Here is a 19,868-nt window from a genome sequence, read left to right on the forward strand (position 1 = left end):
GCAGAGGCCAGAGTAACATTTGTCTGCAGCAGTTGCAATTTTTCTTTTCTCTGTCTTTTCCCTTCCCACATTTTGTAACTGAGGCAGGATATATGTGAGCTCTGGAAGAAGTGACTTCAGGTTAATTTCAGTTCCTGACTATCTGTGAGCTCATTATTGCTTCTGTTTCCTCATCTTGTTTCCACTTCTACATTAAGACAACCTTCCTTGCAATCTGACCATGGCTGGTGAACATGGCTTCCTACCTTCCTGCCATCTGGAGCATTCTTCTCTCTTTCTCTTATTTAATTGCTCTATAAGCTCAGATTTTAACTGAACACATTTATTTTCTGGCTATATAACATGCAACTCTCTGTCAGTGAACAGCCATATGTACGAACTGATGCTGTTCCCTGCAAGATAGATCTGGTTTGCATTGTACCCCATTAGGCCTTCCCATAAAGATGGGATTTATGTCCTGCTGCCTTGACTGGGTGAAATGTTAAGTATGGATAAGCCCAGGGAGTCACTATTGAGGGGTAAGTGTCTAAAAAGGCTAAAAAGATTTCAGCTTTGTTCATTATTGATTTCTAAGGGGAGAGTAGGCTTTTGCCTCTTTCTTTTGTTAACCCGATAGTGCAGATATTCCTGACAGATTACTCTGCTGTATCTTTTGCTCTTGAAGGCTTTGATAAACCCCATGTCTTCTCCTCATCAGCCCGTGTAACACAGATTGTGGGCTCCCTTTCCTATTTTCTCCTTCTGCAGTTTTTAACAGCCATGTGCAAAGACCATGCAGTTCAGCATGTAACTGAAGGCCATGCCTAGGCACAAATGGTTTTTCTCTGTTCTTCTGAGGTGTAGTTTTTTCTGCTATTTTTATGATATGTTAGTGATTAGATTTTATTTCTGTCAGGAAAATAACCTGCTCTCTTTGAGGCACCCTTCCAGTTGCTTAAGAAAGAGGAAGAAGAATGTGGGGATGAAGAAGAGAATGGCAACAGATCTGTTTCTGCTTTTGTAAAGACCAGTGGCAGTGAGCTGTAGCAGTGGGATGGTCACATAGAGGGAAAAGGGATTACATAGGGACATCTCTATTTTAGGGATTTTTTAGGTTCTCTGTCCATTCCTCAGCCTCTGAAGAAAGCACATCAGAATTGAACTTTCATTTTCAGGTGCTGCTTGATTTCAGGAAGATTCTATTACTAAAGACTTTCCCAATTTCATGTGGCCTGGAAAAGTTGCCCTTTTTTGAAGTTGCAATGCCTCCTGTGGGGTTTTTTTATCCTGTTCAGGACACAGTAGCTAGAGAAGTGTTGTTAATGTAGGTATTTTTTCTTTCTTTCTGAATACATCCACAGAAATATTGCACACCACAAAAGATGCAGAGAGCTGCATTTGGCATTGGCTGAGAACATAAAAGCAGCAGAATTGTAACACTACTAGAAGGAGAGGAAGCAACTACACTAGAATCCATTATTCTGAAGTTATTTATGAAAAATGCTCCTGTTTCAATCTAAATTCTTCAACAAAAATGTAGAAATTATTTATGTAGTCTTTTTGAAGATATATGTATGAATTCAGTGTACTACAGGGTTTGTATATCAGTAGAATTTAAAAGCAGTAATACAAGGAGAAATGCTCATTAAGAATGACAAGGTACCTCTTATCTCCCTGAGGAGAAACATGCCTTTTCCTCAGGTGGTCTCACAGCAGAACGTTCTCCACCCCAGCAGTTCCAGCAGAAGGAAGCTGCTGGCCCCAGGGTGAGGGCGTGAGGGTGAAATTGTGTGTGGGTGAGACCTGCCCTCTCGTGGAGAGAGAAAACATCTTTCCCTGGCTGTGTGCAGTGTCTGGCAGCATGGCTGGCTGCAGGCCTGAGGAGTTGATACCATAGTTCATATTGATTTTGGAAGCCAGACAACTATTTAATCACACATCCCCTTCGTTCTCTTGGAAAGGTGAGAAGTGGAAAATATTTTTTCTGAGAATATCTAATTACATCGGTGTTAAACACTGGGAATTCCCATCTGTTTTTCTTTCTGATTCTCCCATCTGATTTTGGTGGTTTTTACGTTGGCTGCAGATCTCACTACATAAGGATATTTCATATACTCATAAGCTAGATAAATTTCATTGTAGGCTAGCAAGAAAACCCATAACATTTAGCATAAATAATTCTCTATTGCCTGGCTGACAGCTTGGGAGAGAGTGGTTCTGAAGTGTTTCTTAATACCTTACTAGTCGAACTATTTCCTGTGAAAGGACAATTTTTTGAGAATCATAATGGATGGTATCGTCTATATATCTTGAGTAGTACCAACAGTTGTATCTTCAAAAACTTTTGTTTTGAATTATCCATAACAGGGAGGGAGAGGGTGAATGCAAATGTCTGAAGGCAGCATTTGTCCCATTTTCTATTATTCTATGAAAATTTTGGGGAATATTTAGACCAGGATACTGAATATAGATTGATTGTGACTTACTAAAATGAGAATATGCTCATCTTTTTGGTTCTTTGTTCATGAAAGGTACCCTCCTTTCATATCTATGAGTTTTGCTACAAGAGATTGCTTTAAGAATTAAAATCACACTGCAGAATCTACACTTTATATTTTAGGCCTTTTTCCTGGTACCTGTATTCATGCCTATTGCATATTTATTCATTGTACGTTCATTCATCTATTTTTTTTAATGTAATGAGGAAATCAAGCTTTTATAAGCACATGAACACTGTTCCAGTGCATAGTATTATATCATAGACTACACTCGGTCTATAATTTCAACTACTGTTACGATTAATGATTGTGTGGCACACTAAGCAATGAAAAAGGTGCTGTTTTCAAGTGGATTAACTTCTTCTCTCTTATCTCACAATACAAAAGACTCAGTGGCTGTTAACAAGCTGTGTAGCTTTTCTCTGCTTTCTTTGTTTACCTAATCAGCCCATAATACCTGCCTATGGCTTGGAAATACTGCAAAGATGAAAGTACCTTAATGCTTCTACAGTGCTTTGACATTGTACAGCATTAATGCTAAAACATGTAATCATTCTAACTACTGTTATGCAATTATCACTTCTTTGATGAACAGTGGCTTTGATGCAAGGATCCAAAGGAGCTGGGCAATAGTAGATATTACTGTATTTATTTAACAATCAGAGTGTGTGTATTCACATTGCTGCTTCTGGCCTCTGCCACCAGCCTCCATCCTTACACCTCATTGTGGTTTATCACAGGAGCTGGGAATTCTCTCAGAATACTGTGCTTCCAATTTTTTTTTTTGGTAATTTTCACCTGGGGAACAGATACCTTTAAAATCAATGTCTTAACATATATCAGTTTGCACAGTATATTTAAATTAGCAAGCATCTGCCCATGGTCTATAGTTGCCCAATTGTTAATTTTTACTGCAAAGTGTCTCATAACTATTTTTGTTTCCTCTTCATGTGATTTAGGTTACCATGGCCTTTACTGTGAGGAGGAATATAATGAATGCCTCTCTGCACCCTGCCAGAACGGAGCCACCTGCAGAGACCTCGTCAACAGCTACGAGTGTGTGTGCCTTGCTGAATACGAAGGTAGGCTGGGCTTTGCAATTGTTCTCTGAATTTTTTATGGTAGGTTCTGCTACAAAAAGAGAGATACCATATCCTGAGCAGAAATATATCCCTCACATAAAATTAACAGAGACAAACTTCAGTATTGATCCTGATCCCTTAATCTTTATTCACATTAATAGTTATGATATAGGTCCTCTGTGAATATCGGTGTCCTGGTCTGGGCACAAATGGATTGTCTCTGTTCGCCTCAGGTGTGGTTTTTTCTGTTTTTATGATATCTTAGAAAGTGATGAGATTTTAAAAAAAACCATAACTGTTAAATAGGCTTTTTTATCAGTTGTTGTTGGAGCCTTTACACAGAGAGCTTTCAAATTATTTTTTATTTTCACCATTGAAGTGAGCTAAAAGCATAATAATAAAAGATTAGTATTTGAAATAGATTAGCACAAAGGAGTAGAAATAAAAGTTTTATCTTGATTGTTCATTTAGAAGACTGTAAAGCCCAGAGAGAGCAGTAGGTCTGTCACGGCTTTTCCATGTTCACTGCAGCTATTCTTAGATCTGTGTTCAAATGGAATCCCTCTTTGGCATTTTTAAAGTAATTTATAAAATAGATGAGAATAGTGTTTGTTTGGCTATACAAAATCTTTTCTTGCACAGCAGATTTCAGCTGTAAACAAATTAACACATATCAGTGGTCTGTGACAAGTCCTTGTGGGGAAGGCTAAAGTGATACTTTTTTAGTGTATTCTGTGTTGAATCGTGAGAACACTTTGAATGTAATTTTATGTGCTATTAGGATTATAAATAAATAAATATTCTACACAGAATGACTGTTTTAAGGAACATTGCTCCAGCATTTTGTCATTAAACATATCAATCCTTATCTGTGCTGATAAGTAACGCTCACTTAACAGCTGCTTGAGGCTAAAAACGTGTTTCACACTGGTGATTGCACTGCTCTTTGACTATAGATACGGAATTCATCATTTTAGAGGCCTGGTGAGGAAATGACCCTCAGCTTTTCTTGACAGTTTAAGCAGCACTGAACCAAAATGTTCACCATAATGTTTACCTTCTCACCCGGCCTGTTGGTGGAGCTGGAAGCACTGTGTGCACAGCACCTCGTGCTGTAAATGAAAGCAGCGCCCCTGGTCCTGGAAGCAGATTTTGCTGATCACTGAGCTCCCATCATTGCAGTACCTGAGGAGTTCAGTGGCACCAATGAACAGACCCGAGGTACCCAGCTCAAGATATGATGTGGGCCATCAGATGCCTCAGTCTTGGCACTACCACCCCAGACCTGCCTATCTGCAGTGCCCCTTGTGCCTCCACACCCCTGGGCTGGCAGACAGACGAGAGCTCTCAGGGCTGGGCAGAGCTGGAGCTTGTGCCAGCAGGTACCTGTGGGCTGCTGCCTCTGCTGCTCCTCACTCACGGGATGCTCAACTAGATTGCTCTGCCTTCTTGCTGCTAACACTGCAAATGTCAGCAAAATTATTTTGGAGGTCTGTAGTGAGAGTGTGTGTGTGTGCATAAATATAAAATTTATATTAAAAAAGAAGTTTTATCTGAGCAGTAGGCCCCAAGAAAATAACATGTGTAGCAGTGGCATTAGAGTCTCTCTCCCAGTCCCTAGGTGGGAATATGCTGTGTTACATGTTTTATATGCCAGATGCAGCATGCACTGTCTTCTGCAAGGCAAACCTGCTGGATTCACAAGGCCTACACTGGGAGTGAAAGAGTGAAGGTAGTGGCATGAAGTAGAACCATACAGTTATATATTTTTAACTATATATTTGAATAATTTTTTATTACATTAGTAATATTCCTCATTTCCAGCAGCAGGTAATGAGAGGCATCAGAATGCTTATGTATGTTATTAAATAAGTTATTACATAAAATTCTTAGTCAAGACAATTATTATTGACATATTACTGAAGAATTTTAGATAACTGATCTGTTTATGCTTCATTATGTGGTTTTTCATGGCCATCCAATAGCTCTTCTAAGCAGAAATTGCCCTGCTTCTCCTAGCCCACAGCTTGTGGGAAGAGCAGAGAGAGGAGGCACGTGTGTGTGTGAAAAGTTTAGCCAGCATAAACCACATGGCTTTAGTGTTATGACATCATTAGCCCAGAAGGACAGGTTTGGAGTCTGCACACTCATCCAGATGAAGTCCAGTTATCACACATACTGATTCCATGCTGCCAGTATCAGTCATGTCAATGGCAATTACTGGTTTTTCCTTTTCAGGAAGGCACTGTGAATTATACAAAGATCCTTGTGTTAACATCAACTGCCAGAACGGTGGCACTTGTGACAGCGAAGGTCTAAATGCTACATGCATTTGTGCACCTGGATATGCAGGTAAGTGATTTGTGTGTTTCACAGAACATCTAGTTGTCATTGTTCACTGTGTCTAGAGGAAGACAAATACCAAGTAAGACTGTGTCTTTTCAAGGAAGAAATTAATTTGGGCTTTGCTGTATTGTGAGCAGCCTAGTGAGAATGAAAAATTTTTAATATTAGTTACATCTGCTTTGAACTTTGTAGCAAAAAAAGCCTGTTACTAAAGTGACTTCACAAAGCTAACAGCTATTTAGCACGGCTTATGACCTTGCTACTTGAGACTAGACTGCATTTTAAAAATAGTACTTTGAAGATTTCCAGGTAACCCAGTATACTAATTGGACAGTGCTGAAACTGAAAAATGTTTTAACAGTGACCTTAGTTACTGTGTGCTCAAGAAACAGCTTATTCCATTATCTTAATATGCAATTGCCAAAAGGCCTAAAGTACTTGTTATGAATCAATTTACACTTTCAGAGTACTGGTAAGAAATTAATTTAATCTTTTGGCCTTGTACTTAGACCGATGTGATTGGCGTAATCCAAATATCTGATGTCAAGATAATTTACAATCTGATGTTCTGTTGGTCATGTAAGGTAATATCCAATGTGAGAGTAATAGGTAAACCCATTCATAACTGGTTTATAGATCAAATTGTGCTTTTTGATCTCTTCTAATTAAAGGACATTCTTTGGAAAAGAATTAACTTTCCATTGTACTGTGTCAGTTTCTCAGGCACTGATTATCTACATTATCTACAGTATAGCATATCAGAATATCCATGATCATCTGTTATACCACATTTTCTTGGGATGGAAATTACGTTTAGAGAAATGAGACAGTCTGTGTGAGGTTAGTCAAGTCCCTTAGTCCTCAGGCTTTATTTTTACCTGGTTGAATAAGGATAATACTTCCTTCTTGGAATCCTTTTGATGTTCTGAGAATAAAGATGTATTGCACTATAATGTGTTTTGCAGCAAGATAGAGGTTAAATGACTGAGGATGTACTTACTACATCAGGCACTTGCCATACATAATATTGTTTTTGTTTTGGTTTTTTTTCCTATGTAAGGTGAAGAATGTGAAATTGATGTAAATGACTGTGACAGCAACCCATGTCACCATGCTGGAACTTGCATAGATCAGCCTGGTGGTTACACCTGCCATTGTCCTCATGGATGGGTTGGTGCAAACTGTGAAATACGTAAGTTTTGTAGTTCTCTCAACATTTCTAAAAGTTGTAAGCTATATTAAAGAATTTTTTTCTTTATCTCTAAATACCTATTTGCACAAGTACTCTGAGTCATATGCAAATGCACAAAATCATGGTAAATTAATTTTATTTTTGGCCACAGTGTTTCAAAAGTGGTTGTGAAAGTTAAAAACTTCTGTTTCTGGGCACCCTACTTTGAGATGTGTCAGACTAGATTGTCAGAGATGTGGTCTCAGAGCTGGGCACTCAGTTTGCATTTTAATGGTACTCATGCTTCAAAGCCACCCTGCACACTTTGGGTCAAGTGTGTTCCATAGGAGTATAAGCACGGTCCTAAGAGGCTTGTATTGACCTCTGAGCACCTGCAGCTCTAGTGATGTTTCAGCAAAACAACTTGGAACTTGCTTACCTAAGGAAACTGGTTCTGTGTAATTGTGCTGCAATTGGTATCTGCAGGCATTTAACAACTTTTCCAGGAATAACTTCTCCAGCCTTAGACTAATTTCCACCAAATTTGTTACAAAGAAGAAGGGCTCCAAGGCCAAATATTTCCAAAGCATTCAGTAAGACTTAAAAGTGGTTCTACTGGAAGGAACAGCTTCAGTGTGATCTTGTTTCTCATTTTAGAGAGAAGCTTCACTGTAAGGGCTTCCTTATGAAACAGTGGAGAGTCCAGGAGAGGCAGAAAGTATGAAGCCCAACTGTGGAAGAGTTAAAATGGAAATGAGGCTTCATTAGTTCTGCTGCTCACAGACCTGCTTTGTATTTCCCTGATGTTTTGTTCTTGAGCTAGAGATGTTGTCTTTGCTAGAGAATTCAGCTGTGTATTTAACTGCTTGAATGCTCAGGTACTGTGGTCATAGATCCCCCCGAGTCATTATACAGATACACACAGAGGTTTGTTAGCCCAGTTAAGATTGCAGAGATAGGTGATAGATTAATAAAACAAAAACAAAGGATGGATTAACAAATTTTTTCTGTATCTCATTTACACAAGAAACACATGAACCTTATATTTTTTACTCTCTTTTACTAAAACTTTACTTAAACATATCAACTGCTTTTTTCAAATTGATTCTACTCTTGATGTTCTTAATGTTGGTCCTTACTTCAATCCAGTACATTCAGTTTCAGAGCTTTCTGGTGTAAGCAAAGACTGCAGAAGACCATAACCAGCTAGCTCAGAGATGGTGACAGCCCTGCCTTTTTTGTTATCTCTGTGAATGGCTCACACACTTCCCTGGGTGGTTCAGAGCCAGCAGACATTGGGAGCACAGCACAACACTGTGTGCTGTCTGGGTGCCATATTGCTTATGCTAAAATATGCTCAGATGAACTTTTTCTGACAAGGCTGATGTTGGTGACACCTGCAACATGCATGTCCAAGTTGACCAGCAAGGCAGTATAATTCTGGCTGCCTTCACTAATAAGTAGTTGGCTGACAGACAGATGGGTTTAGTTCCTGGAGAAAGCAACAGACATCCTGGAAATGCATTTCCTGGAGTCCCTTGATGAAGTAACAATTATATGTGTTATGTTACGGAATGACAAAGGGATACAAAGGCTTGCATGCTCTCTGAGCCTGCAGATGTGCTACAGGAATTCAGTGGTGCATGTTCTGGAGTGCTCTGGCTGTCATGCTGTAGTCACTCAGAGTTTGGCTGTTTGCACCACAGATACTCAGTGAAGTGCATGTAAACATATGGGAAAAGGAAAGAAGCAGAAGAGAGGGTGGAAGGAGCCTCTCCTACTATCCAGCTACTCAATTATTTCTTCTTTCCCCTATTAGAGGGGATGCAAGTTCTTTTATCTTGTGACTGCTATGACAGAAAGCAGGAAATTACTTGAATGTTAACTGGCATTAGTAACCCTGCAAGGCTGGCTCTCCACCAGAAATATTCAACCTTGCCTTGTTCATGGCAATTGTTTTCAACTGAAGAGGTTGAAATTACTGAGTTTTTTACCCAATACATAGCTAATAGAATTCATGTATAAAATAATAACAATAATAGAGGAGATATAAAAATACAGTGTAAAAAAATTTGGTTTGGACTGGTTGTGAATGAAAACAGGAAAAAAATCTTATAGCCACAAAAAATACATTTTAAAGAACAAATATGTTTAAAATTTGAGAATTACCAGCCTTTTTTTCAGTAAGCTTAATTTCAGCAAATATCTGATGTTCCCTTGCTATTTAAGCCACTTTGCCGCAGCATCAAAGTATGAGTGTGTGTTGTTATGGGACACCATAAGAAATAAGGCTACTTTAAAACAGATAACCATGGGCATGCAGTCTCTCTAACCAGTGCAGTGCCTTATGTGCTAAGATGGGGAAGCTTTCCTAAAGAACTTGGATTTTAACATGTATGTAAAGGATTATGCAAACAAAGAGGGATTGAGTTTTGAAGAAAGAATTTAGAAGTATTTTGATCTGCAGATTTTTCTTCTACAGGTCCATGTAGCCATATGAAGATCTTTTCCTGAGCTTTGAATTAATAAGCTGATGGGAACTTAATTCTAATCATATCTAGATAGGCCATATCCAGCTCTTTTATAAACAGGTGCAGTACGTCTGAACTCACTGGAGTTGAGACAATGGTGCAGTGGATTTCTTTGAGCTCTAAAGTTTGAATCTATTAGTAAATGTGCTTCTGTTCATCTTTCCAGTTCTCTTTGCCATATTTATTATATCCTCTCAGCAGTTTGTACATAATGGTAATAATGTGATGGAAATTAAATTTAAACACTGACTTTGTATTGGACCATCCCTCTGAATGCTAGAAAAAGACACGAAGCCAGGTTTATCAAGAAACTGGTGTTTGGGTGACATTTGACTAAATAGATCACATTTTATCCTTGGTGATTTTCTGTTACTGGCCATGAAGGAGGCTATTGGTACTTAATCTTTTTTGTAGAACCACCCTATTTATAGTTCCCCACTTTTCACCAGCTGGTTTAGCTGCTTGAATTGACTACCTTAACAGGATTTCAGGGTTATCTTCTTGTCAGACTGTTCTTTTAAATTTCCAAGTGCTGTATATGCAACAGACTAGACAAGATGTATGTTGCCTGGATGAATTGTGATATTTTTTAATATAATCTTATGATCCTTACCAGTATTAGCAATTCCAATTAAATAGGATTAAATTCGTCTTAATTATAAAGAGGATATTCTTCCTTTCAAAATGAAATGCTTTTGCCTAAAAAGTTAATGGAGCATTCACTGTAAAAATGCTTACAAATTTCTCATATGAATCCTCTAATGCGTGATGGTTATTTGTTAATATTGTTACCTTTGCCACTTTTGTAATTATTAATGTAGTTACTGAGGTATGCCAAACCATGTGGTTACTTGAAAACTAACAGTATGAAGACTTTCTAGTACAGACCCTGGTGTGCATTGAAATCTTATTCTTAATTAATTTTATAAACTTTAATATAACAACTGAAAATACTGTGATTTCAAGATGGAATATAATATAATCTCTGGAATATAAGATGTTAATCCTTATATTTTGATACAGTGAGGAAAAAGGGAAGAAATTTTTCTCATCTTTGTCATCCAGAGATGGAAGACATGGAATCTAAATCAGAAGTGTCTTGCCATATATCTGCACACATTAGATCTGAATTCAGCCTAGTCTGACAGCCTGACAGAAACCACTGCGTGTGACAAATGTGCTGCAGAACAGAAATAGAAGCCCATCCCAAACTTCACAGAGCACAGCTGTATTCTCCCCCTCATATCCTGACTGGGCAAACTGCAGTAACAGTGCCTTAGAAACATTAAATCACTGAATGATTCAGGCTGATCAAAACTTTACTGACCTCTGAAGAAGATAAGAGAAACAGCCAGTCCTTAAACTCAGCTCACATTTGTGCACAAAGTCTGAGTACCCCCAAGCTGGGAGGTGCTCCAGGACAGCTTTCACTCTTGCGACAAAGAGCAGCCATTTCTCCAAATTCTGCCCAGCTGAATCCCACATGTTACAGCTTTGGGCTTTCTCACCACCTGCCTCTAAAATGGATTTATTTTTTTTCCTGTCCTTGTAAAATGCCTGTATTTCTACTGTAGATCGAGATTTTATTCTCTGCTGCTAAACTGAAGATTTCAACTCAGGTGCTTAAATTATCTGCCATCATCAGCATCCTTGAGAGGTGGCTTCTGAGAATATCTTAACCTCCCAAAGCATATGCTTGGAAGCCCTGTTCCCAGATTGTTTATGATTGAGTAAAGGGAGATTCTAAATCAGTGCAAAGCAGAAGTACATTTGAAAAAGGAACAGGCACCTACTAGAAATAACTTTTGCGGAGTGCTACATTTCTGTAGTCAGGATGATTCAATTCTGTTCCTGTTTTGAAATAATATGAGACCATAGGCTGCCAGAAATGAACCCTATACTTTCTGGAGGGAAGTACAGGTTAATTAGAAATATTCTGATCCATGCTAGAAAGAAACGGATCTGAGGACACAGGCAATTGATAGAAAATCTGTTTGGCATAGATATAGTTTGGGGATCAAAAATATTTATGTAGCAGTTTGATGGAGATAGGAATAAGAAAGTTTGTGTTTCAAATTACAAACCAAGTGTGTTTAGTACATCTTAAATAACACATTTTAGTGGAAGCCTTCACTATTCGAACAAACTGTACAAGAGAACTGGTTGTTTCCTAGAAGCTTTTGCATAAAACCTGGCTGTCTTTAGGGAGCCTGTAATATAAAGTAATATAGTGCAAGATTAACTTGTTTTTCCGTTACTTGGTTTACACAGGAGATCAAACTAGATAGGTGTTCCTATATGACGTTAAAAATCAACAGAAAAAAGTGGGTGAAGGTTCAACATAGTGCTATTCAAATTTGTAGCATGTTAGGCCTGGTGCTGTATTGTTAACAGAGCCTGGGAAAGTTCAAATTACCTATCTCCATAGTTTCAAAAGTCAGAACTATTGAAAATGAATATCGTAAAGCAGTTCTATTCAGCAGGACGGATATAAATTATTAATTAATGCTAACCTTTTATTTCTTATTGGCAGATCTGCAGTGGAAGTCTGGGCATATGGCAGAGAGTCTGACAAATATGCCTCGTCACTCCCTCTACATCATCATCGGGGCGCTGTGTGTGGCCTTTGTCCTGATGCTGATCATCCTGATCGTGGGGATCTGCCGCATCAGCCGCATCGAGTACCAGGGCTCTTCCAGGCCAGCCTATGAAGAGTTTTACAACTGCAGGAGCATTGACAGTGAATTCAGTAGTGCAATCGCTTCCATCCGACATGCCAGGTTTGTGCTGGGGATGCTGATGTCCTAGGAACCTGTTCTGATTGTCATTTCAGTTCATGCACAGTGCACCCAAGTGCTGTTGGCAGAGCCAGTGGGCTGTTCTGCTGGGAAAACACCAGCACTGCTCCCTGTTCTCACCTGAGGTGTGACAATACAGCAAAACTCCTTGAAAACAATGGAGTTATTCTGACTTTATTTGGTGTAACTGGGGAAGTGGGACAGATGCAAAGTTCTTAGCCTGTCAGATCTTCTGTTAGGGATGTAAAGATTCTTTAACTGCTACACACAAGTAATATGATCAGATAGGAAAGGCACATTGATTTTTGTGACTAATTTACCAGATTATTCAGTGAGAATCTCTTCACATCACTCATTTTTGTGCTTCAATTTGCCTTTCTTACTTGCTTTCCTAGAGACAGTAATTTTTTAACTTTGAAATTTAATGGAGCACTTGCAAGGCAGGGCACTGAGTGTCAGAATAATCCAAAAGTAGAAGTGGAAGGGATTTGAGAGCTCAAGTGTAAGCCATGGCACTAATATGGCATTAAATATACCTAGCTCCCTGCCGACAATTGTGCTTAAAAACTTTCAAAGGAGTTGAGTAGATTTAGAAAGGGCTTTCCTAAAATCTAACCTGGATTTTCTTTGCTGTTAACCTGGCTGCTTCTTTCTTACTGCTCTTCAGGCTGTCAAGAAGGATAATGTATTGCTGTTCACATCACTTGTATATCAGGTGCTGAGGCCTCCCCTCTTCTCTTGTATGATAAAAACAAAGCAGAGCAACTTTTTTCTTTCCTAGGTTTAATTAAACCATTCTTTCAGTATCCCCTCCCAGATCATGTCAGCTTTCTTATCGCCTTCCTGGGACACACTCCAGATTATATTTCTCCTCTTTTTCTTTTTTGAAGAGGCAGGGGGTCCCTAAAGCTGGAACTAGTTCTGTGTCTGAAGATTTATGTGCACCAAATAAACTGAGTAATCACCTCTTGCATCTTATTTAGGGCATTTTTATTCATACATCTGAAAAAGAAACTTGCTTGGTTTTTTCTTTTTTTTTTCCTTTCTAGTGACAAATGACATACTTTTGTGACCTGTTAGACCTTTTCCTCATCCCAAGATCCTCTGTGCCATTTTGCTTCCTAGCCAGTATTTCTGTCTTCCTAGCCAGGTTTCTTCTGTGTTTGACATCTTTCTTAACAGGCTGGAACTTTCATTTTTGGTGTTTCTTTTTTCCAATTTCTTCAATTTTTCAAGATCACTTCAAATTCCAACAGAGTATTCATGTGTGTTACCATTAAAATGCTCTTAAAACAACTGAGTGAGACATGTTCCTGTGCCCTTCCTAACATGGAGAAATGTGTGCATATTGGTTGGTGATTGCTAGTAATTAACTTTCTGAATGCTCCACTTCTGTTTCAGTGAAGGTGAAATAGGTTAAATTGTACCACTGCTGAAGTCATCAAAATTATCGGAAGTGGGTGAGCCGTTCCCCCAGGCTCAGTTAGTCACATCACAGCTTTGAGTAGTAGCTCTTCAAAGTGTTCCAACTTCAAAAAATTCTTAAACTGGGATAGATTAATGATGATTTTTCAAATCCATATTATGTAGTTAGAAATTACATTATTGTCCATTGAGGGTTTCCCTATCTTGGAAAAGGTATTTCTACTTAATGCAAATGAAATGTTTTCATTCCAAATAATTTTCAGTGCCTCCCAGAATGTGATGCCTTGTAAAAATCCAAGGTAGAGCTGCCAAGTCAGGTAATTCATGGAGGTTTAATGTGGAGATTATTGTGTATATTTTGGGTTCAGAAAGATGTAAGACACTTTTTTTGTCATTTCAATCAGGAAAAGGAGCAAAACTTTTATAGTTATTTTTGCATAAATTCTTAAATCTACATATTTAAAGGTCTGAATTTTCAGAATTGCTGAATCTGATAAATCTACTTTTAAATAACAGAAACTTCAGCATTTTCTGAAAATAATTCCCTTTCACAGTTAGATACCAGAACTTGCCAGTCATTTTGGAAAATGGAGGCCAATGGAAAAGTTAGTAGATTATTTTCTTTAAAGGGAAGATTTCTGGTAAAGTCAGCAGGTGTCTGGGGATGTGGATGCCTGTTGCATATTCAGTAAATTATTTTAAAATTACTTGTTCATGTTTCTCAGCATTTTTTTTCCTAGATAACTTTTTTAATAATTTGATCTTTACTAGTCAAGGTATTTGCTGTAAGACAAAACCAACGTGCTCGAGGATCATTACTAATAAATGTCTACTTCTAGGGAATGTTCCTAAGATAAGCAGATCAGAACTAGGTAGTTCTCCAAGCAGATAAAGCATAGTTGTCTTTAGCATCCATTATACAGACAGTAAAGAAATATTCCTTTTATGTTAAAATTGATACATTTTAAAGCTGGAGGGGAGCAGTGTAATGAAATAGTTGGCTAATAGGCCACTGGCTATGGCAGCCATAAGATGTCATCGAAATAGAACCAAGATCTGTTATTGAAACAGAAGTGTTCACTTTAGAAAAGCATTCACACTGAGTTCATGAATTATCTGGTGACAGATTATGCTGCAGTTAGTTCTGCGTGTGCCCAGATATCAGTAGCCTTCATGCACCACTTACAGTGTAGTTTATTTAATTTTTATTTTCACGTGCTGATCTGTTCTGTGTCAGTTGAAGAGTCTGGTTCATCAGTCTCTGATTAAGTTCTCTTGTCACAGCAGGGTCAGCTTCTCTCCACTGCATGTTCTCCCCATTCCTGTGGAGTTGCCTGTGTCAGACTGTGGTGTCCTGAGCTTTCTGAATTGGATGAGCATCTGCACACACGCATTTCTTACAATTTCCTGGCATAGGTCTCTGTCAGCTGCCTTTTTGTAGAAGTGTGATCATGTGCTCGTGTTTTCTGGTCTCCACATCACCTACCAATTGCTTAATATACATCCTCTGTCAAAGTTAATTTTCTGGGAACTCTAGGATTATAGCTCAATTTTTCTAAGCAAGGTACAATGCCACTTGCACACCTGACCATTTCTCTGAATAATGCAGAGGAAATATATTTTCTCATTCTTCTCCTGTTGAATCCAAAAGAATCCGTTCCTCCTCTCAATATACTTTATCCCTTTTTTAACTTCTGGTCTTTCTTTTTTACTTCTCTTGTTTAAATTTTATTTGTAGACTCTGCCAGTTGCTGGTTTTGAGCAGAGTAGCACCATGTGGTTGTTTTCTTAATTCTGTTGCTGGGTAAACTCTAAACTTCTGCCTGTCCCACAGAATTTGGAAGATACCATTTCCTCAGGATTCAGCTGTCCAATGTTCTCAAAAATCTATTTCATTGGAGTTGTTGAGGTTAATAACTCTCTGTAGTTAGTCATCTCTATAAATGTTGTTCTAAGGAAGTGGAGGAGCAGGACCTTTCCAAAGGTGAAGATGATTTGCAGTGTCTGTCACACATAAACACGGAGCTGCCTTTGCCAAGAATTGCTACAATGAATGTGTACTGTCCTTAGAATTACCATGGAACCCTCAGTTTCTCTCAAGCTACACAGGTCTCTCTTGTTCAATGCTTCACTGCAAAATATATTTTCTGATTGTTATTTCATATACTTTACTTTGTGATTATCTTTGTGTAATACTGTTATACACTGGTAAGCATGTCGGATGTACACATTGGAACATCACCATCATCACCCATGAATGGACATGCCAAAGCTAAATGTTGACCCTGAAGAACTTTCTCAGTGCTACTGCTACGCTGTTAACCACCCCAAGCACATAATTGTTCACAGTCTGGCATTGAAGCTAATGTTAAAATTATTGTCCATCGTGTCCCTCCAGTCTTTTTCCACACTCAGTACTTCCCAGGATCGAGATTTCCCCACATAGTGTATACTCTTTGTTACATTAATAATCTTGTGTTTGATTGCCCTGGAAAAAAATCTTTATTCACTTGTTTGTATATGCTTTTGTTGTAAGCAGGCAGTTAATTGATCCAGCACACTCTGTAGTGAGAACCTGCATCTTTTCAGTATTGATTAGTCCTCGAGTCATTGCCTCTTGCAGATTGTATTGATAATTGCTTTGTGTGTTCCTTTATGCCATCAATTAGATAGCATAGCCCTGCTGTGCAGTCCTAGCAGATACACACCCATTGAACAGAGTTCCCATTTAACACTTCTGTCTTTAACACAAACCTCCGAGGTTGGTGATAACTCTGTTTGTTTGCTGCTTTGGGCAGGGGCTGACTTCTGAACCACCTGATCAAAGCAATGTGGTTGAGCAGCTCCATGGCTCAACCAGACCATAAACAACTTGCACATGTGCTGTGCTCTTTTCTCAGCCTTTTCTAATTAGGGGCACATGTCAACCCTGACCTAAAGGAGAAAACAGATTTTGTTCTGCTTCCCTGTGTGCAACAAGCCATGTGCTCTCTAGTGTCAGAAAGGGCAGGTAGACTTTCACTGAAATCTCTGGAGAACGCTCACCATCATTTGTATCTCTGCAAAGCTCTATTTCCTTTAAAACCTTGAGGGTGATGGTGAAAATGGGTGATTCAGAATTCAGTGCTGCCTCTGATTTAGTAAGATGACATGACTTGAGTCCTTCATTCAGTTCTTGAAATTTTATCTCATTTGTAGAAAATCACTTTTATCAATCATGATGGGGATGAGCAAATGTGACCTGTCTGTATTTATTAAAACAACCTATAGAAAAAGGCAGACATTCATATGTGGGAATGAATCTACTGTAGCCTTATGGACAGCTGAAGCACTTTGAAAAATGAAATTTTCACCATATATATGATGATGCTTTCAGCCATTTCAGTTTTGTCTGCAATTCTAAATCACTGAAAACAGGCAAGATTGAAATTGGAAATCATGAACCTGCATAAAGGTCTTGGAAAGAAAATCAAGTTAATTTTGGTTTGGGCTAAATATTATCCTCAAAATCTGAATTTTCTGGATTTTACTTTCCAATGTGCACAATGTAAATTAAAATATGCTTAATATAGTTCATAAGTGCATAAAAATCCTTAGTGTGGATGACTAAATAAATAATTCTGTTTTTGTGTTTTCTGTACTGTTTTCTCTGTATTAGGTCAATAAGAAAAAAATACTTGTCTATTTTTGCATCATTTTCCTGTGATTTATTTTGTTATATAGAGTTTATCTAAGCTGTCTGACTTTGTTTCTGATCATAGGCCATAACTCACTGCATTGTTGCTTTGAACTCATTCATGTTCCTGTTTGTCACCAAAAGTTTTCTTTTATTTCCAGGTTTGGCAAGAAATCCCGACCTGCAATGTATGATGCAACCCCTATTGCTTATGAAGATTACAGCCCAGATGACAAACCTTTGGTTACACTGATTAAGACAAAAGATTTGTAATCTAGTGTATCTTTTTTGGATTATTTTTCAAAAGGATGGGCTACTAACCTAATTTAAATATTTTTAAGAAGAAAGCATAAGTAATTTAAACCATTAGATGCTTCAGAATTTTCTGTAGAATATTTAAGAACCAATTTTCTGCAGCTTTTAGTTTGGAAAAATATTTTAAAACAGAATTTGTGAACTTCATGATTTACATTTTAATGTACCTTGAGCTCTATAAATTATAAGCTTATGATAGTGTGTGCTTTTTTCTTGGTAGACACTATTACTAAACCCAGAGGAGTTTCTTGTGGTTGTTACAGAACAGAAAACAATAATTAATGAGGAATTCTTTATGAAATGTCAGTGCCAGCTTTCTCAGTAGCGGTAGGAAAAATGTGAAGCATAATATGATATATAATATATCCATTAATTAAGAAAGTCTAAAATGTTCGTGTTGTGAAAAAGAAACTAGTAAAAATTATTATTCCTAATCTGAATGAATTAGCTTTTGCCTTATTCCATGCATGGATAGATAACCTATTCCTCCATTATTTCCTGAAAGTTGCTAAAACATACTCTTGAGTTGATGTTTGACATTTTTGTAATAGTTATTCAGGCTAGGCCTTGTATAATAATTAAAGTGCCTCTTGAGGCAAAGTTAAGGGCATGATCCTTTAAACACTGAAATCAATGAGAGAACTTCCATTGACTTCACTGGATATGGGATTGGATCCTACAATTGGACTGAATCTATATTTTTCTTTAAAGGTTGAAGTTTTTTTATATTGTGAGTAAACTAAGCATATGGTTTGAATTGTTTGTTTCCTAAAGGTTGTTGATGTACAGTATTGTTTCATGAAATATTGTGTATTTCTCATAGTGCTTCTTATTTAGGATCAGTATGGGGTTTTTGTGGCTGTATTTGATCGCTTATGGGCGTCTTAAATTCTTGCTTATTTCAGAAAATACTGAATAAAAGTTAACCAGTGAAGATTGCAGCTGTTTCTTTGTTTTTCTTCATTTCAAACTGAAGTGTTGTCTATAAATTTGAAAGGACATGAGCATATGATGCACTATAAATAATGCTAAAAGATGATATTCCAGCTGTAAATCTGAAAAGGGAAAAATGGTTTGTATTATCAAGGTAATCTCTCAAAAGTGAGATAAATGCAGCTCCAGAATAAAGGCACAGTCCTGAATGGTGGATGTGCAGGTTAGTAACACTCTTCTGTGTCTGAATTACAGAAATGCCAAATGCTCCTCAGAAATCCAGAGTACCTTTCCTGACGTCCTGTATCTGCTACCATGAACTTTCAACAATGGTGGTCTGAGACAGTAATTATTAAAAAGAGGACTGAGGAGCTCAGATCCAAGTTTAAACTAGATTAGTTCTTCAGGCATGGTTTTCTATCACAGGAGTTGTAAATTTGCATCTGGTGGTTGATTATTTTTTTTAATTGGTACAGTTTTCTGTTGTACCAATATATTGAAACTTTTGTTTACTGTGACTTCTAAGAGTGTTTTGAGAACCCTTAAGAAAGAAAAATCAAGAGCAAGCTATACTCTGTACTATTTTTGGTAACTTGAGCAGAAAAGGGGCACTGTTGTAATTGATTTGTTAATCAAAGGAAGGGAAATACTCATTCTTCAGAATTTTTGGCCTTTTTAGTCAGTAAAATATTGGCTTGCAAATGTATATAAAGTAGGGAAACAAGCAACTCTGTTCTTCTAGGGAACATACATATTCATGGTCCATATTTTACAAGAGAGATGTTGCAGTGAGCAGCAGCCTTTCTGCATACAAATCACACTTTGGCAGCGATTCTTGACCAACCTATATTTCTCTCAATTGACTGACCTGAACGATAAGTAATTTGTGAGGAGCTATTTTCCTGTCAGCTTGAAACCTCTAGCTTCTGTAAATCATCCTGTGCATCCTATGAATTGTATTCTGAAAATTACTTTGTCTCCTTCCAGTTTATTTTATTGAACTCTGATGGCATGTTAGGCATGCACTTGTGAGATATTTGTGAGGCACTGCACTGACTGCCAGATGGAGCTGCCCTAAGACCTGGAGGGAACAGACCCATCTTGTGTTTGTATC

The 19,868-nt window shown here is 37.9% G+C and overlaps 1 protein-coding gene across 1 annotated transcript in view; it reads left to right on the forward strand.

Annotated features, from left to right (window-relative positions):
• DNER (delta/notch like EGF repeat containing) overlaps positions 1-18,762 on the forward strand; it is a 118,067-nt gene extending 99,305 nt beyond the window's left edge. Inside the window, exons 9-13 of the mRNA XM_068200839.1 lie at positions 3,437-3,559; positions 5,798-5,911; positions 6,966-7,097; positions 12,141-12,387; positions 17,668-18,762. Coding sequence (XP_068056940.1) covers positions 3,437-3,559; positions 5,798-5,911; positions 6,966-7,097; positions 12,141-12,387; positions 17,668-17,779 — 728 coding nt within the window. The 3' untranslated portion in view covers positions 17,780-18,762. The remainder of the gene's footprint in view (positions 1-3,436; positions 3,560-5,797; positions 5,912-6,965; positions 7,098-12,140; positions 12,388-17,667) is intronic.
• Positions 18,763-19,868: the final 1,106 nt, after the last annotated feature.

The sequence above is a fragment of the Anomalospiza imberbis genome, chromosome 10 (assembly GCF_031753505.1).
Source record: "Anomalospiza imberbis isolate Cuckoo-Finch-1a 21T00152 chromosome 10, ASM3175350v1, whole genome shotgun sequence".
NCBI classification, from domain to species: domain Eukaryota; kingdom Metazoa; phylum Chordata; class Aves; order Passeriformes; family Viduidae; genus Anomalospiza; species Anomalospiza imberbis.